Raw genomic sequence first — 14,915 nt, forward strand, 5'->3', positions numbered from 1 at the left:
TATTATTTCTAGACACTGAAGACATGGTGTTACAGAAGATAGTTTAATGAAAGGAACTAGAGTAAAGCATGCTTGTGAAGGATTCAAAAATTAATGTAATGTAATCTTTCCTTTATAATCCTGAATGAGTCATAAGCTTTCTATTGACCCCAGAGTATCCCACCTCTTTGGGGCACTTCATAATACATAATACGTCGTTAGGTTCTCTAGGTTGAGGGGCATCTAAACAATTTCTTTCCATGTTATATATAAAATGACATTCAACTTTGGAAATATATATTCATAATCTGCATTTGACTTATGAACTCCTAAGTGTATCCCTGATTATTTCTGGGACTACTATGAAAATACCAAGTCGGTGAAACTTCAGATTCAAGCTCCCTACAAACTGCCTCTCCTTACCTGAATATACACAAGATTATATTTTTACAAGCCTTTTTTAGTGCTGAAGTTAGACCCATGGTTTGTATACCTACATGAAATGAAAATAGAAATATAGTAAGCATATGAAAACTATGAGGAAATAAAAGAACATTTCATAAATAAGGATTAAAAGGACACAATCTATCTTTTGTGTTGCAGTGCTCAGAGAAAAAACCGGAAAAGATCAAGGTTCATGAGTTTCCTCTAAGAATGAACATACACAATGGGATTTATAAATTATAAATTTCACGTATGCACTCTCCAAAATATTTGTTGGGGTTTTTTAAAGGATTTTTTAAAAGGGTATTTTTTTTTAAATACATTTATTTATTTTTGACTGTGTTGGGTCTTCGTTGCTGCGTGCGGGCTTCTCATTGCAGTGGCTTCTCTTGTTGTGGAGCATGGGCTCTAGGCATGCAGGCTTCAGTAGTTGTGGTGCACAGGCTTAGTAGTTGTGGCTCGCAGGCTTTAGAGCACAGGCTCAGTAGTTGGGGTGCACAGGACTAGTTGCTCTGCAGAACTGGGATCTTCCCAGACCAGGGCTTGAACCCATGTCCCCTGAAGTGGCAGGCAAATTCTTACCCACTGCGCCACCAGGGAAGCCCTATTTGTTGTTAATTACTTTTGCTTTTTTTGTTTAATTAATGAATTTATTTATTTATTTTTGGCTGCGATGGGTCTTCATTGCTGCGTGGCTTTCTCTAGTCTCTGAGTGGGGGCTACTCTTTGTTGCGGTGCCCAGGCTTCTCATTGCGGTGGCTTCTCTTGTTGCAGAGCTCCAGCTCTAGGCACGCAGGCTTCAGTAGTTGAGGCTCGTGGGCTCTAGACCGCCGGCTCATGGTTGTGGCTCACAGGCTTAGTTGCTCCGCGGCAGGTGGGATCTTCCTGGGCCAGGGCTTGAACCCATGTCCCCTGCATTAGCAGGCAGATTCTTAACCACTGCGCCACCAGGGAAGTCCCTGCACTTTTGCTTTCTCTGCTGGAAAAAGATGGAACCCCACACAAAGTTTAGTTTGGAGGGCTTTCTGTGGAGACCAGGGTGGACCAAGTTGTTCCCAAAATGGCTAGAGAAAGCAGAGCAGAGAATGGTGATGTTCTTGCGTTACAGTGGATACAAGACTGGGCTGTGGTGATGGTACTTGCTTGTGGTGTGAACCTACAAGTCCTGCCAAGGGATGGAGTGCTCAGGCTTTATTATCAGCCTGCCCTGATAACATGGGCAGAATAGGAAGAGCTTGTACCGAGTCATAAGGTGTCTGTAGTCAGACCTCAAAAATGGAGTCAGACTCACAATGTTTTGGATTCATTTTGTACTTCTACCTTCCTGAACAACAAGAGCATAAATCTATGTTGATTTAAGGCATTTAGTTTGTGGTAAGTTGTTACAGCAGAAATAGAAATTTTAAAGGAATGATGTATATGGAAAATCAAAAGAATCTACAGGGCTTCCCTGGTGGTGCAGTGGTTGAGAGTCCGCCTGCCAATGCAGGGGATACGGGTTCGTGCCCCGGTCCAGGAAGATCCCCCATGCCGTGGAGTGGCTGGGCCTGTAAGCCATGGCTGCTGAGCTTGCGCGTCCGGAACCTGTGCTCCGCAACGGGAGAGGCCACAACAGTGAGAGGCCCGCGTACCACAAAAAAAAAAAAAAAAAAAAAAGAATCTACAGAAATTTCTAGAAAGAGTATACGATGCAAGGTGTCAGGATACAAGTATACCATGCAAAAATTTATTGAAATTTTATATAGTAGCAATTTACAAATGAATACTGAAATTAAAAATGTAGTATCTTCTTTAAATGCTCAGAAAAGTAAAACTAGAAGAAAAATGTGTAAATCTAACAAAACATGGACTTTTATATGAAAAACTACAGTGGTCTGAAAGAAATCAAAGATGACATTTAATTTAAGTCATTTTAGAGAAACACACCACAGTGAATTGCTAGAGAAACATAGCATATTCACTGAAGGTAAGACACAACATAGAAATGATGACAAATCACCTCAAATTGACATACAGGTTTAATGCATTTCTCCACAAAATTTTTGAAGATACAAACAAGATTTTTCTAAAATAAATATGGAAGGCAAAAGAAATAGAAGAGCTGATATATCTGAAAAATACTATGTGGGCAAAAAATATATCTGAAGTGGTTGGAATCACTCCACACAATAACAAGATTTATAATACAGTGACAGTAATCAAGACTGTGTGGGATTTGTCGAGTGACAGACACACAGACCAACAGAACAGAATGAGGAAACCAGAAACAGCCCTACAGGAGTACAGCGTACCCTTGAACAACACGGGTTTAAGCTGTGTGGATTCACTTATAAGTGCATGTTTCCCAAAACACACTATCACAGTACTACAAGGTCACAACTCAGTTGAATCCAAGGATGCAGAACCACAGATATGGAGGGCCGATATTAAGTTATACGTGGATTTTTGACTACTCGGGACTCAACACCTCTAACTCACTGCACCGTTCAAGGGCCACTGTACTTCCAACAGATTTTTGACTAAGGTACCAAGGCAATTCAATAAACGAAGGATTTTCAAAAACTGGTAGTAGTCAATAACATGTTCACAATGGGGGAAAAACTCCATTTAAACTTCACACCTGTACAAATATTAGCTCAAAGGTAATCACTGGTTTAAAGGTAAAATTATAAAACTAAACAACAAGACATTTAGTAAAAACACTGCAGAATAAAATTTTGATACCCTATGGATAACTGCTCTTCTAAAAAATTGCTTACATATATTATCTGGTAAACATTTCCAAACATTAATTTGTTTACTGAAGTATAGTTGATTTACAACATTCTGTTAGTTTCTGCTGTACAGCAAAGTGACTTAGTTATACACATATATACACTCTTTTTAATATTCTTTTCCATTATGGTTTATTCCAGGAGACTGAATATAATTCCTTGTCCAAACATTAATTTTTATTAACCTAGGGTAAAAACACCTTGGGCAATTGATTTAAACAGTGTTTTACAAGCATTTTCAAAAACCATATTGCACAATGGAACATACGTGTGCCTCAGGTAAAGAAATGTAATAAATTATTAGCATGAAGAAAACTGTATTGTTTCCTAATCAAGAAATCAGGAGTTTCAAGAGTAAACGTTCGGGGCTTCCCTGGTGGCACAGTTGTTGAGGGTTCGCCTGCCGATGCAGGGGACACGGATTCGTGCCCCAGTCCGGGAAGATCCCACATGCCGCGGAGTGGCTGGGCCCGTGGGCCATGGCCGCTGAGCCTGCACATCTGGAGCCTGTGCTCCGCAACGGGAGAGGCCACAACAGTGAGAGGCCCGTGTACCGCAAAAAAAAAAAAAAAAAAAAAAGAGTAAACATTCGCTGTTTTGTTAAACAGTCTGAATCCATTTTATGATGTTGGACTACTGACAGCTTTAGGCAGCAGGACAACCTCTTCCTATTCTACCTATGTGGGCAAACTAATTAAAAAAAAAAAACAACAACAACCTGAGGACTCCCTCCTTTGATACAAACTGAAAGTTCAAATCTCATCAAGTGATCTCCTTAACACACGAAGCCATTGACCATTCCCTGTTGTCTTCAACCATTTTTTGAACACATTGGAAGTCTCCACCCTTCCCATAGAAAGCTGAATTATATAACAAACATTCTCATAACACTTCCATATAAGTATCAGTCTCAATAACGAAACCAAATTCTGTGTGGGGTTCCACCCTGTTCCACTGAATGGTCACAAGTGCAAACCAGCAACAACAAAAACATGTCTTAAGGGTGAATACATGAAATTTCTAGTTTATCCACCAAACAAAAATGTCCCCATTGTATGTGGTTCATTTTGAAGAGAAAACTCATGAACATAGAGCCCTAAAAATTATTTCACTGAGCACAATAAAGGAAAAATGTGATACTGCATGATTTTTTAATTTTTCTATTTTGCATATGCTTACTATTTTCCTAGTTTCTCTTCATCTAAATCAAAGTGTATACCATGACGTTTATTTAGACACATAAAAGAACAAGAGGGCTTCCCTGGTGGCGCAGTGGTTGAGAGTCCGCCTGCCGATGCAGGGGACACAGGTTCGTGCCCCGGTCCGGGAAGATCCCGCATGCCGCGGAGCGGCTGAGCCCGGGAGCCATGGCCGCTGAGCCTGCGTGTCCGGAGCCTGTGCTCCGCAACGGGAGAGGCCACAGCAGTGAGAGGCCCGCATACCGCAAAAAAAAAAAAAAAAAAAAAAAAAAAAAAAAAAAAAAGAACAAGAAAAAATACATTCATATACTGCATACTCAAGAATGGGGAGCAGGTATTAAGGAGTGTTTAAAAAAATAGCATCCCAAGGTAGAGTAATGCTGTAATGTTCTGTTCAGTGTGGACTGTCTGATGATTAGTAGGATGTGAGCCCCAAGTGAAGGTTTTCCGCATTCATACATTCACGAGGTAATCTCCAGAATGAATTCTTCGGTGAATACATTCCTTGTCAAAAGGCCAGGCCACAATAATTACAATTATTGGTTTCAATCAGGAATGAAATTTCTAATAAAGCATAGATATGTTTTATTAAGTGTATATAAAGCGTAAGATGGGGACACCTGCTAAAAGCCTCGTCACATCACTACATTATTAAAGTCTCTCACCAATATGGATTGCCTGATGGCATTAAGTCAGGCTTGAAAGCACACTGAAGAATTTGACATGCTCATTACATGTGTAAGACTGCTCAGCATTATGAATTCTCCTAAGACTTGGAAGGGCTGAACTCTGACGAAAGACCTTGCCACACTCATTGCATTTGTAAGCCTTCTCACCATTATGAATTCTCTGATGACGTACAAGGTTTGCATTTTGACTAAACACTTTGCCACAATCATTACTCTTGTAATTTGCTCCGTTATGTATTTTCCAATGAATTCGAAGTTGGGGTTTTTGACTAAAGACCTTGGCACACGCATTACATTTGTAAGGTTTCTCTGCAATATGAATTTCTTGATGCCTCGTAAGGGTTGTCTTCTCACAAAAGACCCTGCCACACTCATGACATCTGTAAGGTTTCTCTCCAGTAAGAATTCTCTGAAGAAGTGCAAGGACTGCATTTCGATTAAAGACTCTGCCACACACATCACATTTATATGGTTTGGATCCTGTATGGATTATCTGATGATGCCAGAGTTAAGCCATGATGAAAAGTTTTGCCACACACATTACGTTTGTAAGGTTTCTCTTCAGTATGAATTCTCCGGTGAATTGCAAGGTATGAATTTTAACCAAAGACCTTGCCGCATACATCACAATTATGTAATTTCTCTCCTGTACGGATTATCTGATGCCTACTGAGGTATGAGCCCTGATGAGAGGTTTTAGCCACACTCATTACATTTGTAAGATTACTCACTATTATGAACTGTTGGATGACTTGCAAGGTTTGTGTTTTGCCTAAGACTGAGACACACTCATTACATTTTTAAGGTTTCTCTCTAGTATGAATTTCCTGATGAAGTCCAAGGACAGCATTTTGATGAAAGACTGTCACATATGTCATATTTATATGGTCTTGCTACTCGATGGATTATGTCATGCCTACGGATGCCTGAGGAAGAAAGAAAGATTTTCCCACAGACACTATGTTCTCCACAGTATGAATTCTCTGATGAGTTACAAGGTCTGGATTTTGACTAAAGACCTTGGCGCACACATCACATTTATGTAATTTCTCTCCTGTATGGATTATCCGATGTCGAGTGAGGGTTGAGCTCTGATTAAAGGTTTTACCACAGTCATTACACTTGTAAGGTTTCTCTCCAGTATGAATTCTCTGATGAACTGAAAGCTTTCTTTTCTGACTAAAGACCTTGCCACACTCATTACATTCATAAGGTTTCTCTCCAGTATGAACTCTTTGATGAATTACAAGGTCTGAATTTTGACTAAAGACCTTGTCACATACATCACATTTATGTAATTTCTCTCCTGTATGGATTATCCGATGTCGAGTGAGGATTGAGCTCTGATTAAAGGTTTTACCACACTCATTACATTTGTAAGGTTTCTCTCCAGTATGAATTCTCTGATGAACTGAAAGCTTTCCTTTTGTACTAAAGACCTTGCCACACTCATTACATTTGTAAGGTTTCTCTCCAGTATGAATTCTTTGATGAATTACAAGATCTGAATTTCGGCTAAAGACCTTGTCACATACATCACATTTATGTAATTTCTCTCCTATATGGATTCTCTGATGACTCCTGAGATTTGAGCCCTGATGAAACGTTTTGCCATACTCATTGTAAGGTATTTCCCTGTGTGGGCTCTGGTCTTGTGTCAGTATTGAAGGATGCATAAAATATATATTAGAAATGTTGGTTTGGACAGGAGGAGAAATTCCTTCAACTGGTGAAAATGAGGAAGTACTGCTGATACTCTTCTTAGCTTTATTAAAATCATCAATTTTCTGTTTACTTTTAAACATATGCAGTTCATCCTGAAGGCTTAACACAAGTCTATTTCCAATATGGTTGTTTCCCGCATCCCTTCCACCATGTTGACTTCTTCTATCAGTGACATTTTGGTTATGGGATGTAGGGATATTTCTGTAATTTCTTTCATCATGTCTCCACTGAAATCCAAAGTCAAACATATTCTCCTGTATTTCCAAGAGGTAAAAAGGTTCCTGGATTTCGTGTCTTCCCAAAATCACTGTTTGGAATACTCCTCCTCTATCAATGTTTGATTTTAGCTGTAATTTCCTTACCATGTGTATATGAGAAATATCTACAAGATATAAAGAACCATACATTTCCTATTCATTACACTGCATGAATAAGTGTTTCACGTTGAATATATGATATTAAACAAAAGTAACACTTTTATCAAACAGAGTTATGACACTTTTCAACCATGATGCTAAATTTTTGAAGAACAGTAAAGAACAGGATTCTTCAATACAGAGTGATTACACGTAATTCAAATTAAGTTCAGCGTAGCATCGTTTCAACCACTGTGACAAAAACATTCAAATGGAAAAACTTACATTAGCTCTCAAAAAAGGGTATTTTCCACGGTGACCACAAAGCACATACCAACTAAGAGTAAACACACAAATACCAGAAGTTTAAAAAGGAAATCTTAAGGGAGAGGCAAGAAGAAGTGAGCTATGTAACTAATACTGTTATTCAAGTATCCCTACTGGAAATGGTTTCTGAGTCATCACGGCGGCACATATTGATTTCGGTCATCTACTGAAAAAGTTTTTCAATGGATGAAAGGGAATCATTTTTACAGTGTGAGTAATGAGGAAGGTGGTGGGATGGATGATGAAGTGCTGCAGAAACTGGGGAGATCAAGAGAACAACTTAGATACGTGACCAACGACAGTGTTTCTATCCACATCAAGAGACAACGTAAATGGACTTCCCTGGCGGTCCATTGGTTAAGCCTATGTGTTTCCAAAGCAGGGGGTGCAGGTTCCATCTCAGGTCAGAGAACTAAGATCCCACATGCTACGGGGTGTGGCCATAAATAAATAAATAAATAAGTAATACAAAAAGAGAGCCAGAGAGAGACCATGTAAAGAAAGACCAGGACTGATAACAGGGCTGAGTGGAGGAGAGGGAATAATAAACATGGGGTATCACAGCTTGTGATTGCATATATGTGTGAATAAAACTGTATGAGGCAACTAAAAATAATGAGGTTAAAAGAAAAGAAGAGGACTTCCCTGGTGGTGCAGTGGTTAAGAATCCACCTGCCAATGGAGGGGACACGGGTTCGAGCCCTGGTCCAGGAAGATCCTGCATGCTGCAAAGCAACTAAGCCCGTGCGCCACAACTACTGAGACTGCGCTCTAGAGCCCGTGAGCCCCAGCTACTGAGCCCACATGACACAGCTACTGAGGCCCACATGCCTAGAGCCCATGCTCCTCAACAAGAGAAGCCACTGCAATGAGAGAAAGCCCGCACACTGCAATGAAGACCCAACGCAGCCAAAACTAAATAAATAAATAAATTTACAAAAAGAAAAAAATTAAACTAAATTTTAAAAATTAATTAAGGAAAAAAAAGAGAAAAGAAGAATTGGCCCAGCAAGTAACACAACACTATTCCTTTTTCTTTTGGCCATGCCATGCGGCTTGCTGGATTCTTAGTTTCCCAAAAAGGGATCAAACCTGAGCCCATGGCAGTGAAAAGAGCTGAGACCTAACCAGTGGACCACCAGGGAGGTCCCAGTACGATTCCATTTATAACTGTGGAAATTATACTCTGGGTATGGGGCCAAAACAAAAGGGATGTAAAAAGAGAGAGAATGGGACACTGAAGCAATAAAGCAGGTTTACATTTATTACATTATTTGCTACATAAGGTATCAAACTGAATATTCCATAGGCCCCATTTCTATGCATATAATCACAAAGTACATACATAATATCCCAGGAGATGTGAAAGAATGTTTTAGCCGAAACCTAAAGGAAAAACTACAATAAGGCCATCAAAAAGAGTTTCTTCCATATAAAAACATACAGATACAAAGAAACTGAAAAGTACAAAAGCTCTCCAGAATACTGTAAAAAGAACAAAACTATAATAGAATGCAGCAATTACATTATGGGGAATGTATCAAACAAAATGAAATCACTGTCTTAAAAGATACCTACATTTTTGGCTTCCCTGGTGCCGCAGTGGTTAAGAATCCGCCTGCCAATGCCCGGGACACGGGTTCAAGCCCTGGTCTGGGAAGATCCCATATGCTGTGGAGCAACTAAGCCCGCGCGCCACAACTACCGAGCCTGCACTCTACAGCCCACGAGCCAAAACTACTGAAGCCCGCGCACCTAGGGACCGTGCTCCGCAACAAGAGAAGCCACCGCAATGAGAAGCCCGCACACCACAAGGAAGAGTAGCCCCCGCTCGCCGCAACTAGAAAAAGCCCGTGCGCAGCAACAAAGACCCAATGCAGCCAAAAATAAATAAGTAAAATAAATAAATTTATTAAAAAAAAAAAAGATACCTGCACTCCCACATTCATAACAGCAGTAATCACAATTGCCCAGGCATTGAAACAACCTAACTGTCCAACAGATGGATGGGGAACAAATCTGGGAGATACACAGAATGCAATTTCATTTATACATAAAGAAGAAAAAAGTCCTGCTATTTTTAACAGCACAGATGGACAACGAGGGTATATACGCAGTAAAATTATTCAGAGAAAGAATAAAACTGTATGATCCCATTTATGTGCAAAATATATTTTTTAAAAAAGAGGCATGCTGGGACTTCCCTGGTGGTCCAGTGGTTAAGAATTCGCCTTCCATTGCAAGGGACGCAGGTTCGCTCCCTGGTCGGGGAACTAAGATCTCACATGCCAAGAGGTAAATAAACCCAAGTGCTGCCTCAACTGAGCCCGCGAGCTCTGGAGCCTGCCAGCCACAACTAGAGAAGCCTGCGCGCCACGATGAAGACCCAGTGCAGCCAATAAAAAAATACATAAATAAAAATAAAGTAAAATTTTAAAAAAAGGCATACTAAGAGCAACTTAAAGTAGAACAGCTGTTACCAAACTCCGATAGCAGAATGTGGAGATATTAGTCAAAGGAGTAAATGGCTGAGGTAGCAAAACAAGCAGGCAGGGCTTGAGACAGCTCCTTGCAGGTTCTGAGGTGCCAGATGGAATGAAAGAGCACCCAGTGTTTTCCCATCTTCTGATTAGGTCTTCAAAGAACACAAGATGGGGGTGGAACCCAGAAAGGCTCAGGGGCTGGAGTCTGGAGGCATCAGCTCTGATCTATAGGGACTGAGAACTGAGCATCCAAGGGAATCAAGTCCAAAAGGAGAGCTGAGGGAGCAACAGACCCCTTTAAAACAACCGTGTTGGGGCTTCCCTGGTGGCGCAGTGGTTTAGTGTCTGCCTGCCAATGCAGGGGACACGGGTTCGTGCCCCGGTCCGGGAAGATCTCACATGCCGCGGAGCGGCTGGGCCCGTGAGCCATGGCCTCTGAGCCTGCGCGTCCGGAGCCTGTGCTCCACAACGGGAGAGGCCACAGCAGTGAGAGGCCCGCGTACTGCAAAAAAAAAAAAACTGTTCACGCTCTCAAGATCAAGCAGCAACAAGTTCACAGGGGCCAGATAGCCGAGTGCAGCAGATCATGATAAAGACTGCCTTTGTCTTTGGTGGAGCTCCCACACCACTGGAGGGGGAAAGAATACATTTTACATGTTGAGGGACCGAGTGATAACTAAGGGAGAAGAAAAATTTCCTCTCAGACTTGACAACGAATAGATTTCTGTTTTCGCAAACAACTCTCCCATTTGGTAGAGTTTCCCAGACACTACTAATGCTGCGGTGGGTCTGGAAACATATTTCACAAACTCATCGACCGCTTGCCTCCTTCTCAATGCAGAGGGAACGATGGAATATGCAGACATCTAACTCTCTTCCAGTAGGTACTGAATCAAGAGCACAGAGGTAGAGCACAGGGAATGAAATATTTTAAAAGTTTCCACTTGGGCATTAGACACACTTAATCACTTAAAAAACTCCTGGTGCACCGCGAAGTGGCCAGATCATCTGAAGAAAGGGCATGTTTAAACTCCTGATGCTAAATCAAGAAGCTTTTCATGCCTCAGTCAACGTGGCTTTGAGCTCAGTTACGCAAGGCAGGGGATTCCAAAAGGCAAACCAGGGAAAATGCAAAGATACCCTCCCGACTTTTGGAGGGAAGTTATCCTCACCCACAGAGATCAGGTTCCTGTAGGTCTCCAACATCACGTCCCTGTACAAGGCCCTCTGAGCAAGGTCCAGGCATTCCCACTCTTCTGGAGAGAATTCGATGGCCACATCATTCAATGTCAACTGTCCCTTAAATAAAAAAACATTTCACCAAGAGGACGTGAGGAGAGTTCTTATTTCCATACGAAATGAGTAGAGGTAAAAGATCAATTAGGTTGAAGTATGTATTCTGACAGATCCATGGAAAGGTATTTGAAGCTACCTGGGTGTCTAATTTTAATTTCTTATGCTCTGTCATAGAGATTACAATATCCTTCAAATCGATTTACCCTTCTCATTCTTGTGGGCAATACATAAAATATATGCAAATAAAAATTCAACACCGTGTTGTCCATGTGGAAGTGTTAGATATTACGTTCTAGACACTGAGGGATAATCATCCTCGCGGAGGTGGAGGAACGTGAGTGGTGTCTTCAGAGACAACAGAGTCCACAGTGGCTCTATAAAGAAAGCTCAAGACCTCCAATTATGAAGATGATAACAGCAGCAAAGAGGAACATTATGGGCTTCCCTCGTGGCGCAGTGGTTGGGAGTCCGCCTGCCGATGCAGGGGACGCGGGTTCGTGCCCCGGTCCGGGAAGATCCCACATGCCGCGGAGCGGCTGGGCCCGTGAGCCATGGCTGCTGGGCCTGCGCGTCCGGAGCCTGTGCTCCGCGGCAGGAGAGGCCACAGCAGTGAGAGGCCTGCATACAGCAAAAGAAAAAAAAAAAAGAAAGAGGAACATTATATGAACACTTCCTATATGCTATGCATTACTCTAAATGTTTTACTCTAAATGTTGTTACAACATCAAAGCTCATTAAAGAAAGATCTTTTCCCAACTTACAGAGGAGAAAACTGTGTCAGAGACACTATGAAAAACTCGACTGAGTTCAGCAATCTAAGGAATCATACACTAAGCACATGAACTTTGGTTGGGCTACACCATGGTTGGGCTCTGGAACTGAAGCTTAAAAATCAAAGAGTTAAGTAACACATAGAGCATTAAAATTTCATTGACAGACGATTACCTGAGAAAACTTTAAAGAAGTGCAAGGTAAACAACATGGAACAGCCTAAAAGTTCATTATATACGTGTACACACACACATACACACAAAATGTTAGTAATCTTATTACTATTTAAACCATGAACATGATACTGTAGAAAAAATTCAAGGCCAGTGAATATATTAAAGATATAATATGAACTGCAAAAAGATATCTATAGATTCAAAATCATGATGTCTTTTACCTAAACCATGGACTTGCACATCCATGCACGTATGCACACATGTCAACGATAAATTAACGGAAACGAGAGTGGTCTCCTGACAGATTTTCAGACTATTTTTTCATTATCATATGTATTCACGTGTATTTCAGGATATTTCTTACAGAAATGAAAATGTACAAACTGTACTAAACTAAGTTTCTCAACATGATTCTATAGTAGGCTACTAAAAAAGAAAATAGTGCAGACATTCAAAAAAAACAAGAATACTTTAACTCCAATTTCAATAACTATATTCAAAAATATAAATCTGTCCATTTGAATTTATACAGACAGGCAATAACAAAAGCCAAAAAGGGTTTCTCTGTTTTTCCACTAATAAAACATTGATTCAAAATTAGAAAAAAAAATTTTTTTAATTAGAAAAGTTATTACTATTATATATTATTTTAACATATTAAGAATAAAATTCTCACAATGGTAAAGTAAAAAGTTTCCTGGGGGGGAAAAAAAAAAAAAAAAAGTTTCCTGGAGAATTATAAAACATGACAAAAAAGAATATGGAAAAAATATATTGTTATTAAGAAAGAACATTTCACCAATGTCATGATCAGAAGGAAAGGGTCGATGCATTCCCTCTGACGTTACAGTGGAGTGAAGGGGGCTGGCCAGGTCTCCTGCCGTTCACCACTGTACAGTGTGCCTGAGCAGGGACCACTAAAGAAAGTAACAGGAGGAAAACAGAGAGCTGGAGTGAAAGACAAATCTAAGGACAGGAAAGGCCAACAGCAAAAGGAAGGAAAAAGACATTTTATCCCCCAGACAGCAAAAGTAAACAGAAAAACTGACATAAGAGACAAAGGACATTACGTAATCATAAAAGGGTCAATTCTCCAAGAAGATATAACAATTATAAACACATACTGAGGGAAGGCACTAGGTAAGGATGAATGCATAGGTGTCAGGAACAACACCTCTGAGTCAGAGAGGATTAGCATGTCCAAAGAAGGGAATTTCAGGATGGATACACTGAAGAATCAACTGAGAACATGACTTCACCTGAGAAAGAGCCATTTCTTACTCCTCTTTCCTCTTCCTCCTCTTCTTACGGGCTTCTTCCTCAGACCATGTGAGGCTTTAGAGGTCGATCTTCAAAGTGGGAAACAGGCTGTTTAATGCTTAGAATCAACACACCCCCTTCCTGAGTCACCACCACACACACAGGGAAGCCCTCAGCATGTGGAACAGACGGTCCTCTGCTGCCCACTGTCCCAGGAGGGACTCAGGACAGTAACTCCCACACACAGACCAACCAGTGAGTTTTCCCACCCTTTCCTTCAGTTCAGGCTCCCCTCCTGGTGAGGCCCTCACATACCCAGCAGCAGCGGGCACCTCAGCTGGACCCGAGGATCCCCTGCAGGTCACAGACCAGCCCTGCTCCATCCCCACGCAGAGCAGAGCCCTCACCCTCAGCCCAGATCTCAGCCCTCAGGAATGGGGGGACCCAGAGTCCTGATGTTCAATGACGGATCCAGATTGGAACATCCTGGGGAACCTTAAGTATTATTCATGTTGGGCCCCATCCCAGCTCCTTTAAAAGGCATCTATGGTCAGAGGGTATAAAACATATGAAGATGCCTTACTCAAATCAATGTGAAGCCTGGGCTGAGCACCGCCTAGAGGAGGTGAGCCCAGCACACCTCACGCTTTCTTTTTCTTTTCAAGCACTACTGAGGTATAATTGATGAATAAAAATGGTGTACATATAGGCTGTACAACGTGATTACTTGGCAGATGTACACAATGTACAATAATTATCAGCATGAAGTAATTTACACTTCCATTACCTCACAGTTCCCGTTTTGTGCCTGTGTAGTGAGAACACTAAAATTTTACTCCCTCAACAATTCTCCAGTATACAGTAACACACTACGATCAACCGCAGTCAGCATGGTACACACAGATCCCCAGGACCTACTCATTCTACAAATGACAGTTTCTAACCCTTGGGCAACATCGCCCCATTTTCTCCAACACCCAGCCCCTGGTAACAACCTTTCTACTCTAGAGCTCTGTGAGTTTTACATTTCTAGTTTCCACACAGAATTTATCTTTTTCTGTCAGGCTTATTTCAGTGAGCATATTCATTCTAGGTTCATTCATTTTGTCACAAATGATAGGCTCCTTCATTTTTATGGCTGAGTTTTGTGTGTGTGTATATACATACATACATATATATATTTATTTATATATAAAATCTCTTCATTATTCATTCGTCAACATTATGGTTCTTTCTACAACTTGGCTGTTGCGAATAATGCATTAATGCTCGTTGGGGGCAGACATTTCACTCAATATACTGATTTCATTTCCTTTGGATATCGAGCCAGAGACGGGTTTGACAGATTGTGTCTGTTCTACATTAAACTTACTGAGAAACCACCATATTGTTTTCCACAATAGCCGTATCATTTACATTCCCACCAACAGGGCATT

At 41.0% G+C, this 14,915-nt stretch overlaps 2 protein-coding genes across 2 annotated transcripts; both read right to left on the bottom strand.

The window, feature by feature from the left end:
- Nucleotides 1-4,712: 4,712 nt before the first annotated feature.
- LOC116743806 (zinc finger protein 160-like) lies at nt 4,713-14,184 on the bottom strand. The gene is made up of 3 exons (XM_032612825.1): nt 13,479-14,184; nt 11,149-11,275; nt 4,713-7,192 (listed from the first exon to the last, which is right to left on the bottom strand). The coding sequence occupies exons 1-3, from the start codon at nt 13,491-13,493 to the stop codon at nt 5,991-5,993; spliced, it is 1,344 nt and encodes a 447-aa protein (XP_032468716.1). The 5' UTR covers nt 13,494-14,184; the 3' UTR covers nt 4,713-5,990.
- Nucleotides 5,084-5,795, bottom strand: LOC116744055 (zinc finger protein 415-like). Its single transcript, XM_032613341.1, has 2 exons — nt 5,709-5,795; nt 5,084-5,578 (listed from the first exon to the last, which is right to left on the bottom strand). Exons 1-2 carry the CDS (start codon nt 5,793-5,795, stop codon nt 5,084-5,086), a joined length of 582 nt encoding a protein of 193 aa, XP_032469232.1.
- Nucleotides 14,185-14,915: the final 731 nt, after the last annotated feature.

Source organism: Phocoena sinus, chromosome 19, assembly GCF_008692025.1.
Source record: "Phocoena sinus isolate mPhoSin1 chromosome 19, mPhoSin1.pri, whole genome shotgun sequence".
NCBI lineage: Eukaryota > Metazoa > Chordata > Mammalia > Artiodactyla > Phocoenidae > Phocoena > Phocoena sinus.